The 18767-nt window shown below is 44.2% G+C and overlaps 1 protein-coding gene across 1 annotated transcript; it reads left to right on the plus strand.

Annotated features, from left to right (window-relative positions):
- Positions 1-1834: 1834 nt before the first annotated feature.
- Positions 1835-17744, plus strand: LOC126336126 (uncharacterized). Its single transcript, XM_049999615.1, has 2 exons — positions 1835-3256; positions 15735-17744. Exons 1-2 carry the CDS (start codon positions 2061-2063, stop codon positions 15739-15741), a joined length of 1203 nt encoding a protein of 400 aa, XP_049855572.1. The 5' UTR covers positions 1835-2060; the 3' UTR covers positions 15742-17744.
- The last annotated feature ends 1023 nt before the right edge of the window (positions 17745-18767 follow it).

An 18767-nucleotide genomic window follows, 5' to 3' on the forward strand; every position in this document is an offset into this window, starting at 1 on the left:
TTTGCATTTTGGACAGCTTCAGCTCCAACTAGTGGCGAGAACCTCAACATTGTGCTAGAATGCCTATAGATACACAACTGACAATGTTTGTCCACACTTGACATGTCGCTGTGAACTATGTGCATGATGTCGAGGTACCCCTGTCGCCAGCTAGAGCTATATCCCTAGCTCTGTCCTCACTGCAACATGTGTGGGAGCAGATCGGTTCTAATGATTAAATGGCTCTGAGCACTATGGGACTTAACTGCTGTGGTCATCAGTCCCCTAGAACTTAGAACTACTTAAACCTAACTAACCTAAGGACACCACACACATCCATGCCCGAGGCAGGATTCGAACCTGCGACCGTAGCAGTCCCGCGGATCCGGGCTGCGCACCTAGATCCACTAGACCACCGCGGCCGGCGAGCAGATCGGACACCGACTCCACCATAGAGCCAGAACCTAGAGTATCAAGGGCCATTTACGACATTGTTGGACCAGCTTGGTCTGGGAGAGGATGCAACGGCTTTATGATACTGATCCCAACCGAATCAATGGATGCAACCAGGCTAGATAGTGTGCAACGTCTACCTTCCTTCCTAGATGCATAATTTTTTTTGTAGAAAATCTATTTTACAACCACATTCATTACTACTCCATGTAGTGTTGAATGCTCCAGTGAAAGTATTAATCGTTTGTCATTTACTTTGATACAGTGTCTCCCTCCCTCCCTCCCTCCCTCACTTCCTCCTTCTCTCTCTTTCTCTCTCTCTCTCTCTCTCTTTTTCTCTCTAACTCTCTCTCTCTCTCTCACACACACACCCACACACGCACACACACTCACACACCCACTCACACACTGAGCACATTGACACACACACACACACACACACAGAGAGAGAGAGAGAGAGAGAGAGAGAGACATGCAATATACTGTATATGGTTGATATTGCAGGTCAGTAAAACATTGGGAAATTGTTTGTATACTATGAATCAAGATTCTTTCATTTGTCTAATATGACAGAACACCTAACGATTTACATTTCTTTATCTGTGCAGCAGACACTCAGTTTATACGGTGAATGTATGAAACATGAATAACTCAACAGGAATTTAGTACATGAAAAACTTTAATTGCAGTTTCCTACCCTCAGTAATTGTATACTAAACTGTCATATCCACCACATCGAAACCCAAATTTCTGAAATGCTTAAGCAGTAATAGAATTACTCAAATAATTCTATATATTTTTAAAAAAATGTTTCATGTTTCCCATTGAACTTGGTTGTTCGTTACGAGTTTATCAATTGCTGGTATATCACATAAAATTTCTTCTCACATTTGAATATACCAGGTGAAGTTTAACAGGCAATATATGTGGTAAAAGATCTTACCAGAAGAAATCTACTGAATTCTTTGAACCTCTCCTCTTCCAATAGATACAATACAGAAGAGAATACAAATACACGCATGGCTTAGGGAAGCTCCTATATGTCTTTAACACAGACCTATTAATCATGAAGCGAATAGTGATAAATTAACTAAACTCATAAATAAACGTTGTTCCATATTTTTATACGTTGTGTTCAAATGATTTGGGATATAGAGGCCCTACCTAAAAAAAACTGCAATATGTGTATCTTTAAGGTAGGATGAAAAGAATGTGTCATTGCTTAGAATCAGTACTTATCTGATGCTAAGTGGATCAAGGTATGAGACTGAGATATTTCCCTCTACTTTAACTGAAAAACTTTTCAGACCCTCATTACTTGATTGCCAACAGAACACGGTATCGAACTGTTAAGAATCAATATCCGCTTTATCCTGTCTGCCACAGCAGTGTCTCGACACAGTGATAATTCTGACAGTTACGAAGTCAGCTAGACTCTAGTGACTAAAGAGATTAGTTGCTTATTGGACAGGACCAGCTGTAATACTAGCGCCCTCTGCTTTCTCACTTTATTGCAATGATGTTTCTACATTTCAAGCCTCCAGTGCAATATTAGTTCATAAACTGTGTGGCACAAGAGAGTGGAAGTGTACTGACTCGTAGCAAGAAAAGCTATACATTGAATTAGAATGGGAGACACCACATATTCCATTAGTATCACGTGGATTTATAGAATCTGGCAGTTTCATGGGATTGCGCCAAGTAGCTACAACCAACAAGATTGTCGATGTTTTGACAAGAAACTGCTACAAAAATTCACTAAGTATCTGACTATATCATCAATATGGATAATAATCGCAGTTTTTATGACAATTTCTGATTTTTATGTAGCGAGTCAGCACTTGTATCTTAGCGCTCCAAGAGTAACTATTTACACTGACATGTTGTTGAAACTGATGACTCATATCAGGTGTTTCAGCATGTCCTTCCACTGTTCATTCAGTAAACTATCGCACTTCAGTAGTTTCCTGGCTGCGATCCATCATGCAGACAAACTCCTGGATCCAAACATTGTCCACATGCAGAGGAATGCAGGAAACTTTATTTTCGTTGTGGATATAATTATAGCTGTTATCTCTGGAGCTTCATCTCTTTCCACTTTTTCAAAGAGATTCGGCAGGTTTACCACGCTACAGATGGCGATAACGGTCTACGCGATATTCTGCGATTTTTCAATAACTATGCAGTTCGTAGAATCAGTGCTGGAACTTTGGATTCGGTTAAAATGTTTGAACGCCAGTCTGGTGAAGACACTGTCCTGTCTAGGAGAGCCCAATTTGTCGCAGCTGCTTCTTGGCTGGCAGCAGAAAGAGCAACACGTCGACCTGAGTGGCAGGCTTCGCCTGCTGCAACGCGCTCACCTGGTGCTGCAGCGTGCTGCAGAGTTTCTGGAGACACACGTGTCACCAGCGATGACCTTCCACGTAGTGTACAGCGTCCTCGGCACAATTTACAGTAGCTACGAAGTGCTCATAGCATTGGTGGTGCCAGAACAAGTGGAGAGCATTCTCGTCACCCCGTCCTTGAGCTTCTCCGCATGTTGGCTGGTGCGACACGTGTTTGAGCTGGTGGCGCTGACGCTCTCATGCTCGGCGTTGCAGGACCAGGAGGCACAGGCAACGACTCTGTTACGCAGGGCTGCGGGTCTCACAGGGGAAGAGCCGGAGGTGAAGGCCTTTCTCAGCCAGCTGGAGCGAGGGCCTACCTTGCGGTTCACTGCATCCGGTCTGCTGCCAATTGACAGAAGGCTGCTAGTGTCTGCCATCTCTGCCACCGTTACCTACCTCGTTCTGCTGGGCCAACTCGGACTTACTTCGTCTTCCAGGTACATTTATTCATTTATTCACAAATCGTGTTCCATATATCTTACCCCATCCCCTTTCATAAATGTGAAAAAAGTTAGACATTAACAGACACATACTGGTACTACACTTTACCGCTGGTGCTAATCCAGTCAGACGATAACTTCGTACATACACTCCTGGAAATGGAAAAAAGAACACATTGACACCGGTGTGTCAGACCCACCATACTTGCTCCGGACACTGCGAGAGGGCTGCACAAGCAATGATCACACGCACGGCACAGCGGACACACCAGGAACCGCGGTGTTGGCCGTAGAATGGCGCTAGCTGCGCAGCATTTGTGCACCGCCGCCGTCAGTGTCAGTCAGTTTGCCGTGGCATACGGAGCTCCATCGCAGTCTTTAACACTGGTAGCATGCCGCGACAGCGTGGACGTGAACCGTATGTGCAGTTGACGGACTTTGAGCGAGGGCGCATAGTGGGCATGCGGGAGGCCGGGTGGACGTACCGCCGAATTGCTCAACACGTGGGGCGTGAGGTCTCCACAGTACATCGATGTTGTCGCCAGCGACGCACGGATGCACGCCAAAACCGTAGGATCCTACGCAGTGCCGTAGGGGACCGCACCGCCACTTCCCAGCCAATTAGGGACACTGTTGCTCCTGGGGTATCGGCGAGGACCATTCGCAACCGTCTCCATGAAGCTGGGCTACGGTCCCGCACACCGTTAGGCCGTCTTCCGCTCACGCCCCAACATCGTGCAGCCCGCCTCCAGTGGTGTCGCGACAGGCGTGAATGGAGGGACGAATGGTGACGTGTCGTCTTCAGCGACGAGAGTCGCTTCTGCCTTGGTGCCAATGATGGTCGTATGCGTGTTTGGCGCCGTACAGGTGAGCGCCACAATCAGGACTGCATACGACCGAGGCACACAGGGCCAACACCCGGCATCATGGTGTGGGGAGCGATCTCCTACACTGGCCGTACATCTCTGGTGATCGTCGAGGGGACACTGAATAGTGCACGGTACATCCAAACCGTCATCGAACCCATCGTTCTACCATTCCTAGACCGGCAAGGGAACTTGCTGTTCCAACAGGACAATGAACGTCCGCATGTATCCCGTGCCACCCAACGTGCTCTAGAAGGTGTAAGTCAACTACCCTGGCCAGCAAGATCTCCGGATCTGTCCCCCATTGAGCATGTTTGGAACTGGATGAAGCGTCGTCTCACGCGGTCTCCACGTCCAGCACGAACGCTGGTCCACCTGAGGCGCCAGGTGGAAATGGCATGGCAAGCCGTTCCACAGGACTACATCCAGCATCTCTACGATCGTCTCCATGGGAGAATAGCAGCCTGCATTGCTGCGAAAGGTGGATATACACTGTACTAGTGCCGACATTGTGCATGCTCTATTGTCTGTGTCTATGTGCCTGTGGTTCTGTCAGTGTGATCATGTGATGTATCTGACCCGAGGAATGTGTCAATAAAGTTTCCCCTTCCTGGGACAATGAGTTCACGGTGTTCTTATTTCAATTTCCAGGAGTGTATTAGGGGAAACACTAAACTTCGAAAGAAGGGCACTGATCATCCTCTCGTACCAGATAAGACTGTGAACAAAATACATAAACAACCTTACACCGACTACTACCACCTGTCTACACAGGTTGAGTCACATAAGACGAGACACGCCTTTACCTAAGAAACTAGAACGAAAACAATGGCCTTTATCGCTGGTTATTAAAGTTGTCATTAACTGTGGAAACATTTCAACATGCGTTTTTTTTTTTTTAAGAGGTAAGATGATGCCTCAGCAATGCAGATCTGAGGGGTATCTGTTAAGAGGGCTGACAAACTTATGGTTTGTCAAGAGGAGCAGCAGCTTTTTCGGTTGTTGCAGGGGCAATACTCTAGATGACTGACTGGTCTTGCCCTGTAACATCAACCAAATACCTATGCTGGTATTGCGAATGGCTGAAAGTAAGGCGTAACTTCAGCTGTTATTTTTCCCGAAGGCATGCAGCTCTACTGTATGGTATCCTCTTGGGCCACATATTCCGGTGATAAAAGAGTCGCCTATCCAGATCTTTGGGTGGGGACAACTCAGCAGGATATCGTCGTCAGGGAAAACAAAACTGGTGTTCTATGTGTCGGAGCGTGGTGTGTTAGATCTTTTAATCGGGCAGCTAGATTACAAAATTTAAAGAGGGAAATGGGTAGATTGAAAATGGATATAGTGGGAATTAGTAAAGTTCGGTGACAGCAGAAACTGGGCTTTTGCTCAGGTGGATTCAGGGGTATAAATACAAAATCAAATAAGAGTAATGCAGGGTTAGGTTTAATAATGAATAAGAGAGTAGCAATTCGGGTAAATATTTAAAATAAAAAATAACAGCTGCTTCAACACCTTTGTTGATAAAAAGGGTTACGATTAAACAACAGGATTACATGTCACTTTGAGAACTACCATTTGACGAATCCTTGTTTCGATATCTCGAACCATTTACAAAATAATACGAGTGTTGTGTCTCGCATGTTTCAACTTGTACACTGGCAAAGTCAAAAAATCTTTGACACAAACATTAAAGTTGTGTGGAGTTCCCGTCATTGAGTTTCTGCTCTCTGAAATTAGGTACTCATTAACTCTGTCTTAGAATATCTGGGGACTCTCAATTTCCTGCCTGATGTCTCCTGCCAACCTGTTAGATACTTTCTCACCAGAATATGAAATTCTATTTTTATCACTGTATTTCATTCATATTGTTCGAGGAGGAAACACAGTTACCACAACTCGCATTTTTTGGATCTTTGTCCTAGGTACTGATCTGTCTGGTGATACGTAGCAAATTTTGAAGAGGTACGTAAGTGCAGATAATGCACAGTTACCATTGTGAATAGGATAGTATGCAAATGAAAAGTAGATCTCAGAAAGCAAATGTGGCGCACTCTTAATCTACTCAGTTAGGCAATCAGTATTCCGACTAATGGAACAAACGTATATAAAGCCACAAAGCACAATGGGCACCTTAAAATTTTCAAGTTATTCTTTGCTGTTAACAGAAGTTACACGATTAAGGACACCTGAAGAATCGTATAAGATTCTTCCTGCAAGAAACGCGATTCAGTAATGATTTTGTAAGTGTACCTACCATGAAAAGTAGTGGGGAAACCGCTTACCACTTGGTGCTTTTATTTGGGATCACTTTACAGATATTTGTGAGAAAATTTGAACTTTCAATGCATTTTCGCAGTACTTAAAGCTGGCACTGAAAAATGATCACAACTCTGTGAAGTAGAAGCTTCACTGTCTCTATGGAAATAATAATTTCTAGGGATATAATACCAATTGCAGTGTTCCAACTTTGGGTTAATAGAACCCTTCGCCACACAGCGTTCTCATGTAACAGAAATCAGTAATTTCAATAGACTGAGGAATATCAAAGCATGCGGGAGGACGATCTATAAATAACACAGTAGTTGATGGATGACACCAATGACACGCTCAAACGCGATTACATTCTAGCATGTCTTGTTAAAATCACAAAGAGGCATAAAAGTTGAAAATGGACTGGAGAGTACAAGAGAGATACTCTGCATGTGGTACAACTGCCAGTAATTGTTGTCTGAACGTATTTTCAAACATGTAGATGAATTTTTTATGCACTGTGCAGTCACATTGATGTAACCACCTGTTAGAAGCCTGAATAACCACCTTTGGCACCGCGAACACCAGCGAGACGTGCAGGAAGGGAGCCAATGAAGATCTGAAAGGTGCCGACATTGCCAAGGCCACCTGTGTTTGCTTTCTCGGCTAGGGTGGTCCAACAGATTCTCGACTGGGTTTTGAATCCGAGGTGTTTGGTGGTCAGAGGAGTGCAGAAAACTCATCCTGGTGGCCTTCGAACGACTCACGCACACTGCAAGCTGAGTGACAGTTTTCATTATGCTGCTGGTAGATGCCATCGTGCCGAGGAGAAACTAACAGTATGCAGAGGCTAATGTGGTCCCCAAGGATAGATGCGTACTTGCGTTGATCCCTTGTGCTTTCCAGAATGACGAGACCACCCAGTGAATGCTACGAAAACATTCCACAGACCGTAACGCTCCTTCATGGTTGCAGGGTATTAGCTCTCAGATGTTTCACGCCGTACATACCAATGGCCTTCGGTGGGTTGGAGCATAATACGTAATTCATTTGAAAACACCATCTGTCAGCACACAGTGTATGTTCAGTTGCAGTAATGACGTTCAAATTCCAGCCTGCGTCGCCGGAAAACAGCAGTCAGCGTTAGTGCGTAAATAGGGCGCCTGCTGCATTAGCCCAAACGCAACAACTTTCGCTGAACGGTCGTTGAGGAAACACTGTTGCTAGCCCCTTGGTTCATTACATAATTGGGCGTTCGCCGGCCGCTGTGGCAGAGCCGTTCTAGGCGCTTCAGTCAGGAACCGCGCGACCTCTACAGTTGCAGGTTCGAATCCTGCCTCGGGCATCGGTGTGTGTGCTGTCCTAAGGTTAGTTAGGTTTAAGTAGTTCTAAGTTCTAGGGGACTGATGACCACAGTTGTTACGTCTCACAGTACTTAGAGCCATTTGAACCACATTTTTTTTTATACTTTGGAGTTCTGGAAATGCCCTTCGCACGGAAGCAAATGATCATGCCCTCTCTTTTTAAGTTTCCTTTAATTTACGTCTATGGTCACAAACTTTTTGTTAGCAGATTACCGGTTTCGGTTTGTAATGACCATCGTCAGATCCGTTTTACAAAAACAAAGTCCTAATGTACTGCAGGACATTAGGACTTTGTTTTTGTAAAACAGATCTGACGATGGTCATTACAGACCGAAACCGGTAATCTGTTAACAAAAAGTTTGTGACCATAGGTGTAAATTAAAGGAAAGTCATAGTATACAAGAGTCACTGTTTTATTCGCGACAATGCTTGTGCCCTCTCTTTTTAATGTCATATAAATCGCTCCATTCCCGCATTACGATTAGGACTGCACTGTCTTCAGCGTCCCGCTGACACTCTTTATATACCTTCCAATGCTCGAGCTGCCACCTGCCGTCAGTGAGTGGTAATCGCACGTAGACGTCAAACATACGCGTTGGTCGCACTGGCTTGACTGGATCATGTATGAGATTATGAGAAGACAGAATGCAAGGCTACCACTCGTTTTGAGGAGACGAAGCTGTGAATACCGTCAACAGACACAACAGTCCAAAAAAGCATCCTAGCATTTGGAAACCTCACTCACATAGTAATTGAAGAAGATAATAAATCTACCTTCCAGTGAAATACTGTACCCCCTCCCCCAAATTCTATAAGTCCCTCCAGATCCTTGAGCGTCAAGCACTGCGCCTCGCCTACCATATACGCCTCCCGTCCGCCATGCGGATGCTCTATAACCTCCTCTGCCTTTTCCCATTCCCTCTCGTGTCTGCCCAGCCCCCCCCCCCCCCCCCTTATGAGTCCTCTCCCTCCTTTGGTTCCTCCCTTTCGTTTTACCTCTCCTCCCTCCTTGTTTTCCCCTTCATCTGCCCAGGTCCCCCCCCCCCCCCGCCCCCTCCCCCCCACATGCCCACGGCTATGATGTGTTATCTTTGTGTGGACATTTTAGTACAGTGTTTACACTGAGTGTTCAGTGTTGTGTGTCTTGTCCAAAGTGTTGCTAACGGACAGGATACTGTCGCTGGATGTGATTTTTATATCTCTTGCGAACGAAAACCAGACTGTCGCCATGTTTTTTTAATTGTTTGTCTACTATGTTCCCCGTCTCCTTCCTGTGTTTTTTTTATTAGCTTTGCCAACCCTTTGCTTTATGTTTTAACTTTCCACAATTTTCCGCCGTTTTACAATTTCAGTCACCATTTTATCGCCTGCTTTTATTGTTTCTTATCTTCTTTCTTGCGTTTTACAAAGTCTGTAGGCTACAGAGCAGCGTAACAAACTGCAGGGGAATTGAAATACAATAAAGGAAAAAAAAATACTGTAGAGCTATACCGTTGTCTCTAGACATAATGTCACAGACATTGGAAAGCAATATTCTTAGTATCATAAACACTGTAACCGAGGAAAATAATAAAACCAAATTTTACTTACTGTTGTACACAGACTTAATAGGAGCAACACGTGATTTTTTTTTAATACTTCAGGGGTGTACAGGGAGCAAACTTCAATGCACAGAGCTAACACTTACGGCAGCAACGATGGCTCAGACGCGTTAGGGAACTGAGTCGAACTGAGATTGAATGGCATATAAATGTGCACCATTCTATTGTGCTTCCATTCTTTGCCAAGTTACCTCAACCGTATTGGCTGGTGGAAGGTTTGCCAGTCTCTCGACAAACAACAACCAGATGTTCTCAGTGGGTGAGAGATATGGGGCAAATGATGGCCAAGATAACACTCGAACTTATAGTTTTGCGTTATCTTGTTGAAATATGGCAACACAAAGCACTCGAAGATAGCCACTGGCCTTAACATTCAGCCATTCCTGCTCGTTATATGTTTTACATCTCCGTCTACTGGCGCAGTTCGTTTCTGTCTAGTCGCCGAGTGGCGCTTCGATCACCTGTTAGTTGAGGATTTGTTTGTGATTTCTTGGATTGGCTTGTTGACCACATGAGCAGGCAATCGGTCGCCGTCAGGGAGGCAGAAATAAGAGGTACATGTGACGTACAGTGAGCTGTTCATGTAGCCTACGGACGCACGATGGTCCAAGCGGCCGGTGGTTGGTAGAGCTGTGTTGGTCGGTAATACTTGAGAACAATGTCTACGCAGCCGGTCTACTCTGTATTAAGGAGGCATACTTGCTGTTGTCGGTGCTGGAGTTTTGTTCATTTTCTGGTGCCGTGTGTTCTGCCCTTTAGGCGTAACGTAATCGTTACTTCACTGACACATGTGCTCCCGTGCTGAAGTTGCTCCCGCTATGCTTGTGGTTCTCCGTCCAAAGTGTTAAATTTACACTTTTGTGCCTGTCTTTGAAATTATCTGAGTGCCATATTTATGTGTTTTAAAATTTGTTTTAACTACAACTTGTTCAATATCTGCTTATCTTGTCATTCGGTCCTGAAATTGTGTCATACGCTCTAGGCTGCCACGTGTGTTCGTGACCTCTGAGGTCGAAATGGAGTCTGATTTGGATTGGAAGTTGTTGCTTCGGTGACTCATGTAGTGAGTATTAAATTGCCTACGGCCTTAGTAAGTAGGCGCCAGCGAACCAATGAATCTCGGCTCATTTGGGTATTAAAGTCCCACAACTCTGGTGAGACTTTGCCCCTTAAAAAAATTAATATTGAGTGTTTTAAGTATAATTACTATTGTGTTTGTTTGAGCGTTAGCTCTCAATATTTGCTGTACCTTTTAAGTCTCTTGGGCCGCGCAGGTTAGCCGCCCATTCTAAGGCGTCTTGTCGCGCTCCGCGAGGCTCCCCGCGTCGGAAGTTCGAGTCCTCCGTCAGGCATGGGTATGTGTGTCGTCCTTAGCGTAAGTTTAAGTAAGATTAGATAGTTTGTGGGCTTAGGAACCGATGACCTTAGCAGTTTGGTCCTACAGGACCTTACCACATATTTCCAAATTTTGTAGTCACTTAAGTTGATGTGTTCGTGTACACTGTGATGTCTTGGTTATTACATTAACTTGTTGCTATGTTTCATTGTAAGATTAACCGGTTAATCCTCTTAGTAATTCTTATTGTAATATTCTTTCTGTAATACGTAAGCTTTGGTTGTATTACGCTCACAGTGAGTTTCTTGTCTTGGTATGAGCATTTTCATACATTCTATGATTATTTTGCATGACCCATATGTTTGGTTGTTTGATCTCGGCCTTCAGAGCTGTTCGTACCGTTTGGAGGCACTTCCTCGGTGTGTTAACTGTTACCCACCGATTCATCGGGAGCAGCCTGCCCGCGTAGGCTGTGCAAAGGCGCGTGGGAGGCCCGCCGCTTTCCGTCTCACCGTAGCCCCTGAGACGTTGCGGCCTCCTGGTTTGCTATGGCAGCCCTCGTAGCAACCGGACGTTAATTTAACCAGTAATTCTCGTTCTTCTAAACAGTCTTATTCAGACCTGGTTTGCCGTACCTGCCCCTTCCATGTTTTCCATGTTTGAAGTTTTGTTATAACGTAATAGTTTCAATATCTGTTGTGTAATGCTCAATTTGATAAATAGTGTTCTATTGCTTCTTCACGTCAGTGTCTTCATTATGCCCAAGGGGCCTGTCTGATTGCCGGCCAGGGTGGCCGAGCGGTTCTAGGCGCTACTGTATGGAACCGCGCGACCGCTACGGTCGCAGGTTCGAATTCTGCCTCGGGCATGGATGTGTGTGATGTCCTTAGGTTAGTTAGGTTTAAGTAGTTCTAAGTTCTAGGGGACTGATGACCACAGCAGTTAAGTCCCATAGTGCTCAGAGCCATTTAACCATTTGAACCGATCTGCTCCCACACATGTTGCAGTGAGGACAGAGCTAGGGATATAGCTCTAGCTGTCTTTTGCATAAAAGTGACATTTTGTTCGTGTCTTTGCGTGCTTCTTAAAGATGCTTTCTATCCTACCGTGTAGCAGTTCTTTATATGTATGGTCCAATTTTCATCGAGCTATGTCACTTGGCTTCAGGCGCTCATTCCGGAACCGCGGGACTGCAACGGTCGCAGGTTCGAATTCTGCCTCGGGCATGGATGTGTGTGATGTCCTTAGGTTAGTTAGGCTTAAGTAGTTCTAAGTTCTAGGGGACTGATGACCTCAGAAGTTAAGTCCCATAGTGCTCAGACCCATTTGAAGCATATGAACCTCTCTGATTAATCAAATATTGGATACTAGTGTTGATAGCAGACTTGGGTAATTTTATGTTACTACACTTGTTGTAAGTTATATTCATTAATGTCTAGCACCCCTTTTGACCCATCAGATGTTGAAATTGCCAACTTTAGCATCATTGGTGTTATTGTTTGCCCACCGCTAAGTGCGTACCTGAGTCATATTTAATTGTACTACTTGCTTGTCAGTTCTCCATAAATTGGTGCATTTTATTCGTTTAAATTAACTAATTAATAATCAATTGGTTCAATTAAAGAAATTTTGCAATTTTGTATTTTGTTGGTGTTTTTGATCTCTCGCAATAATAGACTGTTGGACTTTTGTGTAGTAACAAATGACATGTAATACGTGGTCGGCACCTTTCCCATGGCCTTTTTTTCCTGACACTGGAGCGTCCCTTGATATTTCAGTGGTAGCCCCAGAGCGTGGTTGTTGTTCCCTGACAAGTTTAACTTAAACATTGTGCCTAATACATTGCATTGTACTTGTCCCAAATTTGAGTTGGCGTGTTGGGGAACACGACTTATATTGCAACACCTTCGGCGCGAGCAACTTCAATACGAATTACATCTAAGGAAACTACATGATGGCGACGGTGGGGTTGGGGATGGAGGAAGGGAGGACGAGGAAGGGTTGAGAAGGAAGGGGGGAGCGGTGTCCCAGAACTGGTGGCTCGTTTGCACGCAGGTTATCAAGATTTAAGTGAGTTAGAATGTGGTGTTATCGTCGGCGAACGAGCGATTAGACACAGCGTCTTCCAGCTAGCAAAGAAGTAGGGGTGTTCCCGTACCATTTTATGAGTGTACCGTGATTATCAGAAACCCGGTAAGACACCAAATCTCCGACATCGCTATGGCTGGAAAAAGATCTTGCAAGAACGGGACCAACGATGACTGAAGAGAATCGTTCAACCTTACCATTACCCGGCGTACTCCAACGGTAGTATTCTCCCTAGATCAGCAGATGACGGAACAATGTGCTCGAGAGTGTGGAAGCGGCATGAGTATTGCGTGCCGGGCGCCAGTCTTTCGGGAAATTTGGTGTCCTTCCACCTAAAGGCTCTTTTTGATGGCTTACGTTTCTTACAAAAAGACCTGAAACCTGGAAATACCTGAGTTTGTCGTTAAAATTATATAGCTTAAACACCTGACGTCATTATTCTTAAAGATTATGGGATGACAGAGAAGGTAGTGGGAAATCTATGAAGATTATAATATGTTCTGAATATGCACCGCACTCATGCCTAATTAACTGCTTAAGGTCATGCACTTAATCACACTGACGAAAGAAAATCACAACACCAAGAAGGAGGCGTGCGACATAGACGAATGTTGGTAGGTGTGTTTGTTCATATGAAAGATGATGTCTATTAAAATCTCGCACCAGTAGCATAAGAGTGGCGCTAGAAACGCCGGTATGATGATACAAATCAGGTTTGCTTTAAATAACCGCTGTGACGATCGTGAGCGTTAATTATCTTTGAGACTAGAGGTGGTGAGTTGATGTTAGTCAAGAATGTCTTAAGGCTTCAAGAACAGCTCGGAGCCAAACGTCCTGTAGCTAGCATTCTATTAGCCCCAAACCACTGACATTTGAGACTTCAGTAGTTTCAAGCAGGAGTTCATTAGAAGTCACATGGGAGCCCTGTTGTGTTTTCTGATGAAAGCCAGTTCTGACTCTGTGCCAGTTATGGCTGTGTGTTAATTATGAAGATTGCCATTTGAAGGTCTGCAACCAACCTGTCTGCTTGCTAAACAATCTTGACCTACATCTGGAGCTACGGTGTGGGGTGCGATTTAGTATGACAGCATGCACCCTGACTACATAGTTGTACGTCAGTCTGGTGATTCAAGTTGTTATGCTGGTGATTCATGAACAGCATTCCAGCAGGTGCTTCCCAACGTGATAGCACTCGCCCCCATACAGCTGTTGTAACCCAGCATGCTCTACAGAGTGTCGACATGTTGCCTTGACCTACTCGATCATCAGACCTGTCTCCAGTCCATCACATAAGGGAAATTGTCGGATTACAGCTCCAGCGTCGGTCACAGTGAGAATTAACCTTCCCTGTATTCACCGAGGAAGTGCAACTGGTAAGGAACTTCATTTCTTCAAATTGTCATCCGACATCTGTACAACATTTGCATGTATGCGTTACACCTTCTGTCGGTTCCACCGGTTATTAACGTACCAGCATTTCGTATTTGCGATGGCTTATCTCGTGCTTACATTAACCTGTGATGTTGCAATGTTAATTACTTAAATAGGTTCCCTAGACAAATGTATTACCGAATTTTCACTATCCCACAATAATTATATTTGGCACTACGATTTTTTATCGTAAGTTTATTAACGGCTACGCAGTTGTATTGGCCCTCAGTTCGAAGACTGGTTTCATACAGCTTTCCTTACTATTCTGTCCTCTGGAAACCTCTTCGCCTCTGAATACCTATTGCGACCCACCTTCAGTTTGAGCCTGTTTACTGAATTCATGTCTCGGTCTCCCTCTAAAATCGTAGCCACTCACATTTCCCTATAATTCTGAAGTGACGATTCCTTGATGTCTCAGAATGTGTCCTATCCACTGATTCCTTCATTTAGTCAAGTTACTCCACACATTTCTTTCGTTCCCAATGACATTCTTTACCCCCGCATTAATTAAGCTTTCTACCCATCTAATTTTCAAAATTTTTGTATAATTTTTATATAATCTTATGTTATCTTCTTGTCTGAACTGTTTATCGTCCACGTTTCACTTCCGCATAAGATTACATTCCAGTCAAATGCCTTCAGAAAAGATTTCCTAATTCGTAGACTTACATTCGACGTTAACAAGCTTCTCTTCTACAGAAATACTTTTCTTGGCAATGCCAGTCTACATTTTGTAGCCTCTCTACTTCGGCCATTGTCAGTTATTTTACTGACCAAATAGGAAAGCTCAACTAGTACCTTTGGTGTCTCATTTACTAAACCAATCACTCAGCATCGCCTCATTTAATTCGATTACTCTCCATTACCCTTATTTTTCTTTTTGTAGCATCCATCTGTCTCTCTCCTCCTTTCAAAACACTGTCCGACTCTTTCGCCGTCTATGACTGAATTACACAGTCATCGGAAAATCGCAAAGTTTTTACTACTCCTTCGTGAACTACGGTTCCTTCTCCAATTTTTCCTTTGGCATCGCTTACTGCTTGTTCAATGCACAGGTTCAATAATATCGGGTATAAGCTACAATCCTGTCTCACTTCCATCTCAACCACTGCCTCCCGCTCATGCCTTTAGATTCTTATAACTGCTATCAGGACTCTGTACAAGTTATATATGTGTACAAGTTGCACAAGTCGTAAGTCGTATAAATAACATTTACTCACATTAAAGGATGCAGCATTCAACATTAATTCATTTTTCCTCGTCATCTTACAAGTCGTAGTTTGCATACTGCGGTAATAGCACATAAAAAGTAGGAGGTCAGGTACAATATCTCAACGCACATTTCGGACGTTGTTCGCAGACTTTACTTTACGAACTTCCTCCCTCTGGATTGGAAGTGAATGCATAAAGGCAATGCGCCACATTTTATCTGTTGTGTTTACGGTATGTAGCTACCCTGATGTTCACGAGGTTAATTCCTGTTTGTTTAAATGCGTGCATACTGCCTTTCTTAGAGATATTACTTCGTAATTTCAGATGCTGATTTGTCTGCTGAGGAATCACGGAAGAGTGTTCTGGCTGCCGAGAACTGCCTCGCCCTGCGTCCTGTGCAGGTTCTGCTTCCGACGCCAAACGTGACGTCGACAACAGGCGGCATGAAGCGCACCCGCTATTGTTGCGGCTGCAGCAGCGGCAGTTTCTGCAGGCGACAGGGCGTCACCTAATTGACGTATCAGCGGGTTGTTATCCGTACAAAGCGGTGACATCTAGTTACAATTCACTGCTAACGCAAAGCACCGGAAATACTGCTGTACCTGAAGCTTATGGTAAATCTGAGTGGCCACGTAAACTTTTGTACGCACTTTGCTTTGTATTCGTTTAAGATAAAATTTAAAATACAACAGATAGAGTGAACTTGGATGTGTCTGACTGCTGTGTGGTCCTAAAACCGAAAGGCACAATAAGGTGTCATTGATAGATATGTTTATAACAGAGAATACAGTTATATGTTGTGATTCATGTTATAACTTATGAGAATGCGTTTCAGTGCCTTCGGATGCAATAGCAATTATGCTTAGTTCATTTTAGTTTCCACTCACTACAGACTAAACCAGCTGAGACTTATAAACGTGCAGCACAGATGAGGTGTGGAAACTGAGGAGGGCTAATTTTCATTCTGCTTCACTATATCTGGAAATAGTTACGATAGTACTGAGTGAACGGAACTGAGAATGAAGTGAAGAATGACTAATGTAGTACGAAGACAGTCTAAAGGTAAGGAAGAATTGTGGAATCAGTAGTGCAGTCGAATACCAGTTTCCCTTAAGCCTATGATTAACGATTTGACTTAAAGTTCAAAATGGCTCTGAGCGCTATGGGACTTAACTTCTGAGGTCATCAGTCCCCTAGAACTTAGAACTACTTAAACCTAACTAACCTAAGTACATCACACACACCCATGCCCGAGGCAGGATTCGAACCTGCGCCCGTAGCGGTCGCTCGGTTCCAGACTGTAGCGCCTAGAACCGCTCGGCCACCCCGGCCGGCTTGACTTAAAGCATATGCCAGGATATTAATGGACTGAGATCCGCCTCGATTGCGAAAAAACACCAAGTGTTTACCTAGGTTTCGGTGTAGATAACTACACCTTCTTCAGAACAATAAACTCAAAAGTGTCTATAAAGACCTTTGTCAATAATTAAAAGCTCAGCATAGCTATATATTTATAAAAGAAAAAGATGACACATAAAAGTACATGTGAACAAAGTCAAAAGAATAACTTAACTTAATGGTGTACACTCCACCTCACATCAGCATGTGTTCGATGGGCCGTGTCCCGTCGCAAACTGCCAGGAATCACGTGGTTGTAATGTTCTTTTAAACCACCCCCATAAAAATCACTGTTACTCTTCCAATATTTTACAGTAACGATGATTTGCACAAAAAATATAAACATTTATTTGCAAAGAAGTACGTCATGTACACTGTTCTGAGCAACCAAGTAACGTCGATCTGATAGAAGTATGTCCTACATTTCTCGCTTTCTGAATCTTCAGCTGTTCTTTGCGAGGCGTCCTGAGAATAACATCCAAAATTAGAAAGACAATTACTTTCGCTTGAACGCTTAAAGCATTGCGACCACTGACTGAACTTGTGCGGCTTGTAACGTTATGTGAGCCTCACCCCCTTTTCTTAACTAATTTATGTCTGATTTTATTCTGAGAAGCTCAATAATGTACGTAAATACCGTAAATGTAACTTTGAAAACTTCAAAAAGTAGTTGAAGTGAAGCGCAGCTGGACGGCAACAAACTCTTTACTAAGAAAAGTCATTTTATAGGCTCTCGCACAGTCCATGGAAATACAACAGAATATTGCAGCAATCCCGTGAAAGTGTGCTAAGACACAATATTGACTGGCGTGTAAAACTTAAGGACTAATGTAATTTTTGTATGATGTGTGTCTGCCAAGTGACATAATTGGCTCTGAGCACTATGGGACTTAACATCTGTGGTCATCAGTCCCCTATAACTTAGAACTACTTAAACCTAACTAACCTAAGGACATCACACACATCCATGCCCGAGCCAGGATTCGAACCTGCGACCGTAGCAGTCCCGCGGTTCCGGAATGAGCGCCTGAAGCCAAGTGACATAGCTCGATGAAAATTGGACCATACATATAAAGAACTGCTACACGGTAGGATAGAAAGTATCTTTAAGAAGCACGCAAAGAGACGAACAAAATGTCACTTTCATGCAAAGACAATAACTACACAGAAGTATCTGCGCTTCGTAGCGGTTCCCCGGATATTGCAAACGACGGGACATGGTGTTTAATAGTGTGTGCGATTACCAGGGACAGCAGTCTGCAACCTGCTCCCATGCTGGTCACTAGGATAAGCAGTTCTTGTCGTGTGGCGTCCCATTCCTTCACTGGTGCCCGAGGCAACTGCTGGGCGCTCGTTGGTGCATGTGGACGTGCTGTATTAGGTCACCACAAGGCTTTGCACACGAACCCGATGGGATTTAGGGCGGGGAAACGGGCAGGGCAGTCCTTTCGGCAAATATCCTCTCGTTCCAAGAGCTCCCCCGCCTGAGCTGTCCGATGCGGCTGCGCACTGTCAACCATAAAAATGAACTCTGGGCCAAATACACTCGTGAATAAGGCACATGCCGAAGAAATACAGTGTCACTATAACACTGGTCGTTGAGTGCACCGTGTTCAAAGGCCTGGATGTCACTACGCCCACGAAGGATTACACTTCCCTACAGCATAACACATGGACCACCAAATCGATCATATTCTATAATGCTGGACGTACACTTTTTTGGTGAGGGATAGGAACACTAAATTCACTCGGTAACACTGTCTGACACGATCGTTTTGTGGTCCAGGTGTTGCGCTGTGGTGAGGAACAACGGTGCTGAACTCCAAACCTTGGATCACGGTGCTCTCACCAGTCATCGTTATTGTGACACAGTAATCCTTCCAAATATCAGTCTCCTCAGCGACTTTATTTTTTATCGATGACAATGCGCGACAGCATCGCCAGCTCAGGTGATGCAGG

This window comes from Schistocerca gregaria, chromosome 2 (assembly GCF_023897955.1).
Source record: "Schistocerca gregaria isolate iqSchGreg1 chromosome 2, iqSchGreg1.2, whole genome shotgun sequence".
Lineage (NCBI taxonomy): Eukaryota > Metazoa > Arthropoda > Insecta > Orthoptera > Acrididae > Schistocerca > Schistocerca gregaria.